General features: G+C 25.2%; 1 protein-coding gene across 1 annotated transcript; it reads left to right on the top strand.

The window, feature by feature from the left end:
• Positions 1-456: 456 nt before the first annotated feature.
• On the top strand, positions 457-15,727 carry LOC103577112 (ankyrin repeat and death domain-containing protein 1A). The gene is made up of 13 exons (XM_014441627.2): positions 457-693; positions 7,130-7,271; positions 8,308-8,411; positions 9,105-9,203; positions 9,409-9,507; positions 10,643-10,849; positions 10,985-11,284; positions 11,883-11,981; positions 12,163-12,261; positions 13,408-13,497; positions 13,589-13,814; positions 14,620-14,748; positions 15,533-15,727. The coding sequence occupies exons 2-13, from the start codon at positions 7,166-7,168 to the stop codon at positions 15,622-15,624; spliced, it is 1,650 nt and encodes a 549-aa protein (XP_014297113.1). The 5' UTR covers positions 457-693; positions 7,130-7,165; the 3' UTR covers positions 15,625-15,727.
• Positions 15,728-15,787: the final 60 nt, after the last annotated feature.

The raw sequence follows: 15,787 nt of genomic DNA, 5'->3' as shown, positions 1-15,787 counted from the left end.
TTCTTGTGCAGGGGGTCGTCCTGAACGCGCCTGAGCAGTTGTTGCCCTATAACTTCATGATTTGATTTTTTTTTCTAATGAAATAAGTCCCGAATCAGCATTTTTGGCCCGTTTTGGTCCATTTTCGAGGCCAATAGCTTTCCTACTAAGACTCCACGCCGGAGGTCGCATTTGATTTTTAAAGTAGATAAAGTTTTACCTTGTATAATAATTAGAATTCAATTCTCGCTTAAATACCTCACATTAACTCATGTAAAATTTTAAATATTTGACATTTGAAACTCGGCAATTTTTAAATATAATTATTTCATGTAATTAATACTGCTGTATAATTAAATTATTTGCTTCGATAAACGAAAGGCGATTGTTAAAAAATAAATAAATGATGTTTTCATAAAATATTTAGAATGTTAAAATATAAATCTAATTTATTTGAATTATCCAGAAATAAATAAATCACAATTTATATGAAAGGAGCAATCAAGATAAAAATATGACGTGTACGTGTATTTAATGAAACAGCGAGATAAAAATAAAAATTGTAAGGAGAAAAAATAAAATAAAATAAATGAAATTATCATTAATTATTTTATTCCAGTGCATGATTCTGTATCACGTGTTTGGAAGCTGCGCCGGCGTATATCCAGATCAGGGGATGAAATTCGCCTGTAGAACACAAGGGCCGACTTCTCGGTTAGTAGCATGTCACATCTCATGCCGTCCATACCATTTATAACTCGATCAATTATATTTTACCCTCCAAAAAAAAATTATAGTGCGTCTATAATTTAATGTCAATTTAATTATCAACAAAAAATACAATTAATTATTGCAAGTAATTAACTCGAAATCCAATCAACGGCGTCAAGTAAGTTTCATATATTTATCAAATATTTTTTTTTTTATTTTTAAATTCCGTATAAATGAGCGTTAATTACAAGACATATTCTTTGACATCAAAAAGTTAAACTTTATAATCAAGCGCGTTCATGTCTTAGCATCATATTTATAATTTCAAAAGCATTTTCTGTTACCAACTTCTTATATTTTTTTAAAAATAAATTTAAAAAAAAAAATTGTTGATTAAAATCCATTGAAATTTCGTTTCTCTGTAGTCTAAGTAAAGTTATTTTTTTTAATTAATGAAATGTCGGCTAATGAGAAAAGAAGATAATTATCGTCTATCATTAATTAAGATTAAATATCAGTAATTAGAAAAATTAAGAATCTCGAAATTAGGACATTATTTTTTTTTTTATAACTGCGTGAAAATAAAAAAAAATCACACATGAAAGTTTTAATTAGTTTTTAAAGTTTAAACTCTCTCTCGCAACTCTGGTCAATGAAATAATTTTATATATATGTGGTATTTATATTGTGCTGATGGAATATTGACTATGATATATAAATGAAAATTATTTGTAGAGCTAGTTGGATGTTATGGTATGAGTTTTATATAAATATATATTTAGTTTATCTCCGTTAGCGCGAAAAAAATTTTATCATTTATTAATATATATTTTTCATACTTTTCAAATCATTTAAATTTTTTAATATTTTATCAAAAATTAACTCAATTTTTAGTCAAACAGAAAAATTACAATCAAAATCTGAGACATAATTTTTTTTTTATTTCAATGAAAATTCCTCGGAAATTTTGAAACAATAAAAAAATATTAATTATAAGTTTGTAACATAGTTCAAAAAGTTTTAATACAGTAGTTTATAATTTATATAAAGTCAGTTACAGTAACCTCGTGGGTTACTCAAACTACGCTAATTGATCTCAAGACTAATTAAAAGGATCTACCATCACAAGGATTAACTTTCACCGTTAATTTAATTCGATAATTACATAGTCATTTTTGCTAACATACACACATAACATTAGATTATCATTTTTAAAATTGATAAATAAAATTATTTTTTACTTTTAAACATTACTGTTATTTAGCATCCAATTATTTTCAAATTCAATTTTGACATTAACCTGAGGGAATACAGAAGACCAATACGAGTATAAAAAAGTTTGTTTTTCTTCCATACATTTCTTTTTTTCATTCATATGATACTTTTAATTACTTCATAACAATTTAAATCAACGCTTTATTCTCTATAGTGAAAAAAAAAACATTTTTTTACATCAGTTGATTCGAAGTTTCATCATTAAAATTAAATTTTATTTCTCATAATTATTTATGAAAATAATAATAATTGTTATTATTTATTTATTTATTTATTTATTTATTATGCCGGTACAAATACACGTGTTTTTAAAATCTGACAGCTGTCAAAAGTCTATATGTCAAAAAGTTAAAAGGGAATGAAATCTAAATGGAATTGATGTATTTGCCAAATTTAAATTTTATTTTTAAATAATTAAATTTTTATGTTTGACAAATAAACATTTGATATTTTACATTAATTTTCGTACAATGATTGATAGAGTGATGTCATAACTTTAAAAAAACCTCATATATTTGTACATAATTTTATTGTAAGAGTTCGCAATAATGAGATAAAATTTTTTTTAAATAAAATAACTTTTTTTGCGGCGACAATTCTTATCAGATCTTGCTGAAATTTTTCACTCTTATTCTATGGGCGATTATCACAATTAAGTTCGAAGATGGGCTAAATCGGTCAATTAGTTTAGAAGTTATGGCTGTTTGAAATTTCCAGGATTTTTCGAAAAAATTAGTTTTTATCCACAAAAAATAAATTAATATTTTAAAAAATTTTGAATATGAAATTCTTGTTTTTATGTCAAGATATACATGAAAAATCCACTGTATCCTTTATAACGAGTGCCATATCCTTTTTGATGTTATTAGCAGGTATATCTTGATTTTTTCGAAAATTTCAAATCCAACTCCACCGTCCATCTTACGGCACAAAAAAAAATTCACCGAATCAAAATCCACAAATCCATTATTTTTTTACCGGTCCCATTTTCCCCCTATATATGTATGTATTTATTGTAATTAAAAAACAGTAAGCTCATCAAAGTTCTTGTAGAATTTATGAGTTGACAGCAAAAAAATAAACATGAACTTGTAGATAAAGTGTCTAATAAAATAGCATCCAAAAAAAAAAAAAAAAAAAGGGTTTGTGTAAATAAAGAATGACTCTATAGCGATTGCATTGGGAATAAACTTTGATGTTACGACCAATGGATTATTAAAACAGGGTCAATGAGGCCTTGGTAAGGAGTAGACAGTATTATACCAGAAAGGCGAAAAAAGCAACCGGAAAGTGGAAATGAGAATACAAGAACAAGAAAGTTAAACAGAAATTATTAAAATAAAAGTCTGATATAATACAGACTTCTTTAGATTTTCAAATGCAATTTCGAATCGCGAAACAAAAGAAATTAATTATTTGCATATTTTTTTTTTTTGTAATAAACTTTTATATGAAAAAAAGTAACTATTCTAAATTGCTTCAAGAGTGAGCGGGATTGTTTGTTTAGTTCTTATGGACTTTTTAGTTTAACAACTCAGAGAACGTGGAAATAAAATAAAAATTCATATGAGTATAATATGACATGCATGTTCGTTAATATGCAACATTTCAGTTTCCGAGATAAAGTTTTCTTTGTATAATTTTATTTTCTTTAGTTTTTATTTTTCTACCCTAGTTCGGTACTTGATAAATCAATTCATTTTTTTATCTTTTCAGTTCAATTTATTAAAATTAATTTAAATTTTTAAAAATCATTACTATATATATCTGAACTTAAAAAAAAACGGTGTAAGTCCAGGTGGTGTAGATTTATTTAAATTTTCGGTGTTAAATTTCAATACCAAAAGCCGTTTTAAAATAACACCGCCGCAGGTGTAAATATTTTTTACCGGTGTTGAAATATTTTTTGGTGTTAAAAATATTTTACTCTGTGAATATTTTTACTATCTCGATCACTAATTAATTAAATTATTAGTGATTGAAATGGTGGGAATAAAATGGTGTAATTCTTAAATAAATTACGTATAACATAAAAAATTATTTAAATAAGTACACAGCAAAATTTAAATTTCTTTCAGTCTATATTCATTACTAATTTCTTTACGTGAAATTTTTTTTTACACCACTTTAACACCGCCAATAACACCAGTGTTATTTCATTTTAACACCGCACTCTGTTAAATTGAGTTCATTTTTAACACCACTTTTTTTAAAGTGTATAAATAGTAAAATATAAAAATAAAATTATTTGTTTTCCATTTAAGGTCGGGTCAATTGTGAAACTTGAGAAATATCTTCCGATTTTTTTTCTTTTCATCTTTTTTACTTCTGGATGGAAAAACCACAAGCATATAATCGGTAAAACGAGTGCAGATAAAAAGCAATATAAAAGCATTCTAAGACAATTTTCTTTACAATACAAATTTACCTTATATATATATATATATATATATATATATATATATATATATATATATATATATATATATATATATATATGGTATATATATATATATATATATATATATATATATATATGGTATATATATATATATATCCGACAGTTTATTTCACCCTTGTCAATCTGTTTGTCCCTTAAATCATCTATGTATTAAATATATATATATATATATATATATATATATATTTATATGTTGATCATTATCATTGATCATCAAATTTATCTCAATTATACTTCCGTTAAACTTTTATAAAATATTTGTCGAAAGTTTAAAAAGTTTGCAATCAAGGGTAGATTATTTGTCGATTTTTTCCAATGAAACAGCAAAAAAAAGTTTAATTAAACTTATTATTTTTGTTCATTGTTTTGTAAATACTATTGGGTTTTATTCGGTAACAACTTTATAAAAAGTTGAATGGCAATTTAGTTAAAATTTTTCTGAGGGTAACTAATAAATTGTGAAAGTTTTATTTAATTATTTATTACCATCGAGGAAAAGTCGTAAAATTTAGATAATACAACCCGAGCGTGTTTGGACGTCAGTCTCATAAATTCTTACCTTAATTTTAATATCACGGTTGAGGAAAATTTATCGCTATCAAAATCTCAGGTATTTTTTTTTCGATTTAATGAATATTAGTTTCTGTTTCTATACATTTTATAAAATTGATTCAAAAAATATTATTAAATATTTATAAAATAAATATTTTGTTTCAAATTTAAATTTTTATATTTTCACTTAATTAATTTAAATAAATTTTTTATTTTTTACAATCTATTGTTCATTAGCTTTAATTTAATACCCGACTTGTAATTTAACAAAAAATCATTTTTTTTTTTTACATAAAAAAAAAAGAATTTTTTTGGCGCGAAAAATTTTTACTTACTCCAAAAAAAAATTTTACCGCCCCAAGAATTTTTTTCTAGTTCTAAAAAATCTTTTATCTTTAATATAAAATTCAAAATATTTTTCGCGCCAAAAAATCCGTATTTTCTGTTCGAATTTATTTTAACAAAAATACGATAAAAAAAAAAATTCTTGAAAATTTAAATTTCCTGATTTAAAAAAAAAAAAAACCAAAAAATCTATTTCACCAGCAAATTTAATAAAAATAAATTGAATTTAATGTGCGCTCGTGGTAGTCCAGTAATTAGGACTCGGGTCCCGAGTTCGATCCCAGTGGGCGGCAAATTTCGTAAAAAATTTAAATGTCATATCATTTACATATTTATTATAAATTAGTATTCATTAATACTTAAAAAATAAAAAAAAAACTAGTATTAAATCTTCATCCAAAAAATATAATTAAAAAGTAGAGTAAATAATTAAAGTTTTAATTAAAGTCACAGAGATCGTAAAGTTTTCGATTTAGTGTTTTACCGTCAAAGCTTCGGTGAACCGCGAATTCGCACCAGCTATTTTCGAATCCCTTGTTATTCTCAGTGACCTCTGTGACCTCAACAAGTTACACAATTTAATAATTACTGTCACTGTTTCTAACGAATATTTATTCACTGGGTAAAAAAATTGATTGCGCAAATAAAATCCCTTTGAGCAGAGAAACAAACTAATTTTTAACAAACCGTTAAATTGTTTCTCTGCTGATTTTAGTTACTAGATAATTGAAAACTCAAAAAATTGTATGACGTTATTATACAACAGTAATATTGTGTGATAAATATTAAAGGAAGGTGAAAATAACTGACCTAATTTCGATACAATAGATAGTAATTAATTAACACTGAGCTATCATAAACATAATTAATAGAATATTTCCTAGTACATGTGACAAGTTTAATTAATTTAAACCATCGATTTATTGTCGCATTCTAGTGCTACCTGCTATTATATACATATATATTTATATATATATGTACCTTTAAACTTGTACTCTCAGTGGATTTTGTTATTATTCACTAACGTTCACAAGTTCCATGGTAATTTAATCACAAATTCGATTAGATTCTGTACCATCAGCGCACATTGTACGGAAGCACACAAAATCTACTGAAAATTTTTCCATTTAAATAAAATCCTTTTGGATTATTTTTTATCCGCTCGCATTACAGTATTTTTGTACTTATTTTTTATGCCGAACCTCGTATTTTAATTTTTTTACGAGATTACTTATGTAAATTTAATTTATTTTAGATAATTATTTTCATGTTTAACATGGACTTTAAAAATTTTTTTTATTTTTTTATACTATTTTTGAAATTGTAGTAAATATGAGAAGAAAATTTTTGTCGAAATTTTAATACGCATTTAGTACGAAAACGGTTATTTTAATATTAAAAGTCCAAATCAGAGTGAATGTAGATTTAAATAAAATCCAGACCACTCCAAAGGATTCCCGCTGAAAAAAAACTCCGTATACCGAGTATTCGGTATTGCTATTACAGCAATATTTTTTTTCAGTGGAGTGACAGAGTGAATTGGAATTTAAATAAAATTCATAATCACTCCAAATATTCCCGGATAAAAAAATAACAATTTTGATTTATTGGACTAGCTTTTGACTTAGTTAACTTGATTTTGGCATCACTTACCGTTTTGAACCTCAGTATAAATTTGAACTTAAAAATTTAAATCAAATTAAAGTCACGTTGACTTGGATTGGATTTATTAAATTTTCCCTGGCACTTTCAAATTTTCCCGGGCAATTCAAAATTTTTACAATTTAACAAATTAATTTATTACAGTTGTAGATAAATAATGAATTAAATGAATGATGAACAATGAGTGATCTTATAAGATCAAGTGCTACAAAAATGAAAATTCCACCGCCATTAAATTTAAATACAGAAGCTACTGATGATGATACATACAATCAAAAAACTCGCAGTAAGTATTCAATGTCAATTTAGATAAATAAACACAATTAATAAATAAATAAACTAGCGTAAGAATATAAAAAATTCAAACTGTTAAAAAAAATTTCATGTTATCAATCGATACTTTTTTTATTCCAATTTTATCCCATTCGTTTTTGTTAAAATTCCATCTCTTGAAAAAAAAAAAAAAAAAAAAAAAAAAAAAAATTGCTACGTTGGTAACTTGTCATCAATGCGTAACATGTAGATATTTCTAAGAGCATTTATTGTAAAATTGTTCTCTCACTATTCGGAAGCACGTTCTGCTGAAATTTAAATTTTTTCTATTGAATTTTTATTTTATACGTCAATCAACTCATGAAAATTTCAATTTTTATATTTCAATTTGATCTTTGCAAACACATTTATAAGTCTTACATTATTGGAGGTATAAAAAATACACTTTTTTTTTTTACTCAACTTTATTTTTACATTACAAAATTATTTTATTTTTATTAATAAATTTCTAATATAAATTTTTATAAATTCACATGTAACATTTTTTTTTTTTTTAATATACAGGTAAAATAAAATATTTATACTCATGTATTTTAAAAATAGGGAAGCTATTGATCGGTAACTTTTTGGTCAACTTGAATTTTAATAAAAAAAAATATAGATACAATTTTTTTTTTTTAACAAAGTATCTTACTTAGTAATAAAAATTTTATACACTAATCATATCGTAATTACTCTGGTCATTTTTTACACATTTTGATTGCTGATAAAAATAATTAAATTGTTTACTGTTATAAATTATTTACTATAATTAATTTCATGTTTTATCCAAATCTTGTATTGTAATTAAAAAAAAATCAGTAAACTTGCAATTATGTAACCAATTGAACGGCAGAAAATTAATTTCAGTACAAATGAGCAAACAATTAATTTAATAATAAGCTTTTTTATGTAAAAACTTGGTGACAATTTTTAATTTAATTAAATAAAATAAATAAATGATTGAGGTAATTTTATAAAAATTAATTTAATTCATTTTTTTTTTGTAGTATTGAAAAATGATTTATTATTGCATGAAGCAGTTATCAAAAATGAACCAGAGACTGTTAGAAAAGTACTTGAAGAAACAGTCGACGTTAATTCGCGAAACAACGTAAGTAAAAATATAAAAAATTTTCGTATAAAAAAAAAAATAAAAACTAATTAGACAGTTGAGAAAATTTTTCAATTTCAGTAAAAATTTAAATTACAAATTAGTAGTATAGTAAAATAAATAAATTTGACAGCCGTAAAAGTATATGAATTTTTGAAAAATTATTAAATGCATAAAAAAAAAAAAATTGTAAAAGAAAAAAAAAATTTGAAAAATTTTGAAAATTAGGTAGTGGTAAATTAGTATATGATACATCGGGTTAAAAATTTAAAAAGGACATATTTTTATAAGCCTTTTTGACAGGAAATTTTTCTAGAGCTTAAAGTTCTTATATTTTTTTTTCACTGCCAATTTTGTATACATTTTAATGCTAAAAATTTTGCAAACCTAAATACGCATGACTTAAATTATATACCCTTTGGCTTTCAAAAATTTTTAGGTTTATTAAGTGGCCACGAATGCTGCCCTACACAATTTTAAAAAAAAAATTATAGTTTACCTTGTCATGTTTTTGAATTAATTAAAAAATAAAAATTACTGTCCCTATTAGAGAACATACTACTATAAGTAATTAATAAATATAAGTTTAGAGATAACAAAATATTTGGAGTATAGTTTTTTTGTAGTTGTAAATAAATATCAAAAGGAAATTTATTAATATTAATTTTTTAAAAAATGAATTATTATAAATAGTATGGCAGAGCTCCGATTCATTGGGCAGCCTCACGAGGAAATACGGAGATAATTGAGTTATTGATGAAAGCTAACTGTGACATCGAAGCACAAGATAAAGTATGATAAATAAAATATAATAAAATAAGTAACTATTAAATAAAGTATGGCAACTTTTTGACTTTGTCTTTGATTGGTTGGTTGATTGTTTGTTCGGTTGTGATAATTGGATGTAATTAATTAGTTAAATTATTTTATTTTATTTAATGGTGTGATTGTGATGATGGAAAAAAACTAATAAATTCACTTTGATGTTACAAAACAGTTCGGAATGCGACCTTTACACATGGCTGCTTGGTATGGCCATCTAGATGCTGTCAAACTGCTCGTTGATGCCGGTGCTAATGTCGCCGCAGTTAATAAGGTATGAAAAAATAAAAAAAATAATCATTTATATTAATTTTTTTTTCTTTTTGTTAATTAATTTTAAAATTAAAATAAAAATTCTTAACTTACTACTATAATTTAAATTTTTAGAATACAAAAAATTTTAGCGCTTTTATTTATAAAAAAATTTTAAAAAAAATATAAATGAATGAAAAAAGAATTAATGAAGCCATTGACGTTTGTCATCTGTCGTATTGATTTTTCCAGCACGATATAAGAGTCTTTTAAAAGTCACTGAGTATTTTAAAACTCATGTGCGACACATTAGGTGTTACACAGGTCGACCTCTTTTAGTTGTTAAATTTCTACAATTGAAGAGAAGCACATTACGTTACATGTACTTTTATAATAATCATCTACACTCTAATAAACACGTGCAGAGCAATTTGCTCATAAGCACTCTCAGTATAAGTCGTTTGCTATAAAATTGTATGGCAAAAAAAAAGTCATTTATATCTGAGATTTTATTTTTTAAATTTAAAGATTTAGGGAAATCTTTAGCTAAAATAAAGTAAATTATACAACTAAAATTAAGTGTTCGTTTTTCGAAAATATTTTTAAGTCTTACAAAAAAAAGTTCTGAAAATTTTAGATCCAGATCTAAATAAATCTAGATCTATCTGCAGCATTGAAATTAGCCGACGTCTGATAATTTTTTGACTGTTTAAAAAATGATAAATTATAAAAAAAAAAATAAATAAAAAAATTGCACATATAGCATTTTTCATTTTCTACATGTGCATATTTTTAGTTTTTTTAAAAATTGATTTGTTGAAAGACCAGAACATTTTTAATTGTCTGCCAATTTAAGAATTATTAAATTATTATGATACTGAAATTAGCTGGCATTTAATAATTTTTGGATTGTTTTTTAACCGATAAATTATAAAAAAAAAAATATTTGAAAAAAATGCACCTGTAGTTTTTAAAATTTTCTAAATGTGCATATTTTTAGTTTTTGCTTTTTTGTAATTCACTTAGAGAAAAGAAGTTTTGAATTCATAATGCAAAAAATTTCTTGGGGGGAGTAAAAATTTTTTGCGTAAAAAAATACTTTTTTTCTGCGTAATTATTTACATAATAAATGAAAAAAATTTTTTATATATCTGTAGAAAAAGTATACACTATTGATGTGCGGAGCGAGAGGAAATAGTAGTATAGTAATAGACTATTTGATAAAAGTAATGGAGTTTATAAATGTCGAAGCAACTGACAATACTGGCGCAACGGCACTCCATCATGCTGCAATTTCTGGACACCCGGATGTAATAAAAGCATTGTCAAGGATCCCGGAAATTAAATTGAATGCCACAGATAAAGTGAGTTGACAATTTAACCAAGTTGTCATCTAATAATAAATGTTAAAAAAAAAAAATTGAAATAAAATAATGGAATTATTAAATGCCAAGTATGTGGGAAAAAATAATATAAGATGAATTATAAATTTATGATAGAAAGGCCAAATTCCGCTACACTGTGCTTGCGCGGAAGGACACATGGAGGCAGTTGAAATTTTAATTAACTTGGGATCTAATTTGAATGATCGTGACAACGATGGTTACAGTCCATTACACGTTGCTACGCGAATGAGGGACACGGGAATCGTTCAAATACTTTTGAATGCTAATGCTAATTGTAATATTGTTGACGACAATGGATTAACGTCATTGCACATGGCCGCTAGTCAAGGATGTAAAGGAATACTTGAATCTATTATTGACTATTGTCCTGATATTATTAATAAACAGTGCAAGGTAAGAGCAATTTTTATTTATTATTATACTTATTTTTTTTTAGAAAACTTACTGGGTTCAAATTTTATAAAAGTTCTGATTAATTGAGTAAGGAGTTAATTTATTTATTTTTAATTTTCAATTGATTGCGCGTTTCTTAATTAATAAAAAAAAAGTTCAATCTAATTAATTATGATACTGAAGTAAGCCGACGTCTAATAATTTTTTGAATTGTTTAAAACGTCAAATTATGAAAAAAAAAAAATACTTGAAAAAATTGCACGTGTAGTTTTTTTAATTTTCTACATGTGCATTTTTTTATTTTTTTTTTTTTCTGTAATTAATTTGTTGAAAAAATAAAATCTAATCTAATTAATTATGATACTGAAGTAATCGACGTCTAATAATTTTTTGAATGTTTTCAAAACGATAAATTATAAAAAAAAAAAAAATATTTTAAAAAATTGCACTTATAGTTTTTTTAATTTTCTACATGTGCATTTTTTTATTTTTTTTTTTTTTTTCTGTTATTAATTTGTTGAAAAAAAAAATCTTGATGAAACTAAATTCTATTCTTGAATAAATAAAATATAACGGAATGAAAAATATATATTTTCAGATTGGAAATACGCCATTGCATTTAGCGTGTCAAAATAATCAAATAGATACTATTGAAATACTGTTGAAAAAAAACGCAGACATAAATTGTTTCAATCTGGTAAGTAGAAATAAACTAAAACAAACTGAATGCAAACAATGTATAAAAAAATATATAGATAAATATGTGGGAAGCGATTAAATAAATTTAAAAACTCAAGAGGGAAATACTAAAAAAAATATACATTATAATTACAATTATTTCAAACATTTATACAAGATTATTATTTTATTACTCGCAGAAACTACAAACTCCAATACACATCGCTGCGGAAATGGGTCACACGGATGTTTGCAAACTCCTACTGGCAGCTGGTGCAAATATCGAACAGAGAGAGAAAGTAATATCACTAAAAACTCATTGTTAATTTATGTATTTATTCATTTATCATTCATTATACTTGTGTTAGATCGTTTACTTTAATGTTCGTAGTACAGGTACCATTTTTGATCACTTTAGACCCAGTTTTGGACACTAAAAATTTTTCGTGTTTGAAAATACTGTCAATACACTATTGCAATGAAAACTTACTAAATTATTTTTTGTTAATTAAAATAAAGTATTAAGTATTAAGTGGCCACAAACGGTACTTCTACCCTATCAACTGGACTGGCCGTCTACGGCTGAACTGAATCCTGAGTAAACTTCGTAAGATATAGTACAGTAAAAGCATATTTACTATACTAAATCTTGCTAAGTTTACTCAGGACCCTCAGGACCTTCAGCCAAACACAGCCATTGAAGTTATGAATTTCAATATTTGCATAAGCACTCAGAAGAACCTGATTTCATACCGATAAGATTAAGTGGACAGATACTGATCAGTTTATCCTCAAGGGAAAAAACTCATTAGTCATTACTCATTAGTTTCTACCCGATACAGTAGATTACCCACCAAGGGAGGAAACTAGGGCATTCCAACTCGCATGCGTAATTATTATCTATCCGAGCCGACGATGGTGAAAAACACGCGGATTAGAACTTCTTACTTTCCTCCGAGATGCGTTTACTATTTTTTACTAGATCTGCATTTAAAGGTTTGAATTTTTCCCGCCGTTTAAGAGAAAAATGACACTAGTGCTAATTTTGATTTCTCATAAACGAAAAGAACGTCTTTCTTCCCTTCAAACGGGGCAGGAATTTAAACTCTCGGTGCCGGTATGGTAAAATAGGACATTGCACACCGAGGGAGAAAAGTAGATTTAAATTCGAGTACGTAATTGCCTACCCGAGAAGGCGAGAGTGAAAAACGCGCGAACTGGAACGTCTTATTTTCTTTCGTGATGCTTTTACTAGATTGCACCAGATCTGCATTTAAAAATTTGAATTTTTCCCGCCGTTTAAGAGAAGAACACTAGCGCTAGTTTTTATCATTTGATTTTTCATAAACGAAAAGAACGACTTTCTTCTCTCTAAACAGGGCAGGAATTTCGACTTTAGGCGCAGGTATGATGAAATAGAATATTTATATTTATTTCATTTACAGAGCGGGCGAACGCCACTTTATATTGCAGCAAGAGGTAGTTTTACCGCAATCGTCGATATGATTATAAAAACCGCGAGACTGGGATTCCCGGTAATTTAAAAAAAAATATTTCATAAGCTTTGGTTTCAAATCGATTAATTAAATTCATATTCTTTTTTTTTTTTAATTTTATTTTCAATAGGATGCTGCAGTTAGTGATGAAAACGGTGTAGTTAGAAAAAGAATGAATGACGAGCCACGTTGGAGTACAATTAGCGTTAATTGCGCATCGGTAATAACTGATCACATACGTTCTATATTGTGGAAATTAGCTTATAAACATCTTGAATCTGGTGATTGGAAGAAACTTGCACTTCATTGGTCATTTACGCACGAACAAATTCAAGCTATTGAACATCAATATAACGGTATTTATTTTTTATAAATATATATGTATGTCTATTTATATACGCATACCTATTTATGTTGAATAACGTATAAGGTAAAGCGGTAATGAAATATATAGATGTACCAATTACTGCCAGCACTATTTATTGAAGCTCTCGCTTATTTATTTTATTTTTTTTTTCTTACTATCATTAAAATTTAATTTTTTTTTTTGTCAATATTTCAATCCATGTACTCATACATATATTAAATATATCACTGAATCAAAATTATATTTTTTTAAATCAGTAATTGGGACATTATCATTATTATTCCGAGTAGCGCTTGCTGATAAAAAAAAAGTATAAAGAATTTTAAATTTGAATTTTAAAAAAGCGCGCGTATTTTTAAAACTTTTTCGGTATTTTAAAAAATGTATTTAAATAGTTGATTAACTTTTTTTTTTTAATATTTATAACTTGTAAAATTAAAAATTTATGAATTTACTTTCCCAGACTTTTTTGCAGACTATAAAACACTCGAGAAAATCGTTGTGTGAATTTTTAATACAACATGAAAACTTTAGCGGTACTTTTTTTGAATTTAAATAAAAAATAACCGACGCTGTTCAACATACAGAAACTCAATAAAATTTCTTTAGACGATTTACTGTCTTGCAAACCCGTACGATGACTGAGTTGTAATCAGTATTAAAAAAAAAAAATTAATTAACTGATAAAAATTATAAATTTTTTTTTTATGGAGAATTGTATTGAATTTTTTTTTTTAAATGACGTAGAGATATTGGAGAAATATAAAATAACATTTAATTAAATATTTTTTGAGGTCCGTCGAGTTACAAAGAGCATGGACATCGAATGCTCATGATTTGGACCTCGAATCTGTCACCTGATACTCAAATACACGAACAACTATATCAAGCTCTTTGTGCTATTGATAAAAAAAATACTGCAGGTAAATTCTACATTCTCCGATATCAAAAAGATTAATCATTATTTTTTTTTTGTTTATTTAATTCGCACGTAAATATATATATGCGCAACATGTATGTGAAATTTATTTTTTCTACATTAAATATATAATTATATATGTCGACAAAAATGTCAACAAAATTTATGTCGTCATTTATGTCAACAAAATTTATGTCGTCATTTATGTTAAAAAAAATTCAAAATTTAGTAAACATATTTAATATTTTGAGCCTGAAGTTAACAGACAATTTTTGAAATTTTTTATTTCAACTAATCAGTTACAAAAAAAAAAAAAAAAAAAAATTAAAAAAATGGACTTGTAGGAAATTAAAAAAACTATGGGTGCATTTTTTTAATTTTGTTTTTTTTTTTTTTTTTTAATTAATCGTTTAAAAAAAATCAAAAATTATTAAACGTCAGATAACTTCAGTATCATAAGTTTTTCAAAAATATGTACGCACATATATGTTACATATATATTTTAATGTAGATTAATTAGTATATAATTTTTAATGATGATGATTATGATTTTTTAGTTTGTTCTTACTCTAGTTTAAAAAAAAAAATAATTAAGTAATTAATACTTAAAATTAATTTATAATAATTATTGTAAATTATTTAGTTCACTTAATAAATAATTATTCTTTTATTTATATTATGTATATATATATATATATATATATATATATATATATATATATATATATATATTATTATAAAACTTACTTTAATGACTTATTGCTCTTATGAATAAATAAATTTAACAGATTCGATTCGAAAAAAATATGAAGAAGATTATCAACAAGAAAATAAAAAAAAATCTGGAAATAAAGGTTGTCATCAATGTACGGTAACGTAAATCCTTCCAGAGAGACTGAGTTTTAAACACGAAAAAAATATATAAATTTAAACTTCTTTTTCAACAAAACTACCAATTTAAAATAATCCGCGTAAAATAAATGAATAAAAAAATATTAGTTGGCTTCTTTTATCTCTTTTTTACGAATTTCATCACGATAAAT

Source organism: Microplitis demolitor, chromosome 5 (assembly GCF_026212275.2).
Source record: "Microplitis demolitor isolate Queensland-Clemson2020A chromosome 5, iyMicDemo2.1a, whole genome shotgun sequence".
NCBI classification, from domain to species: Eukaryota; Metazoa; Arthropoda; class Insecta; order Hymenoptera; family Braconidae; genus Microplitis; species Microplitis demolitor.
This window is presented reverse-complemented; position numbering and strand designations above follow the sequence as displayed.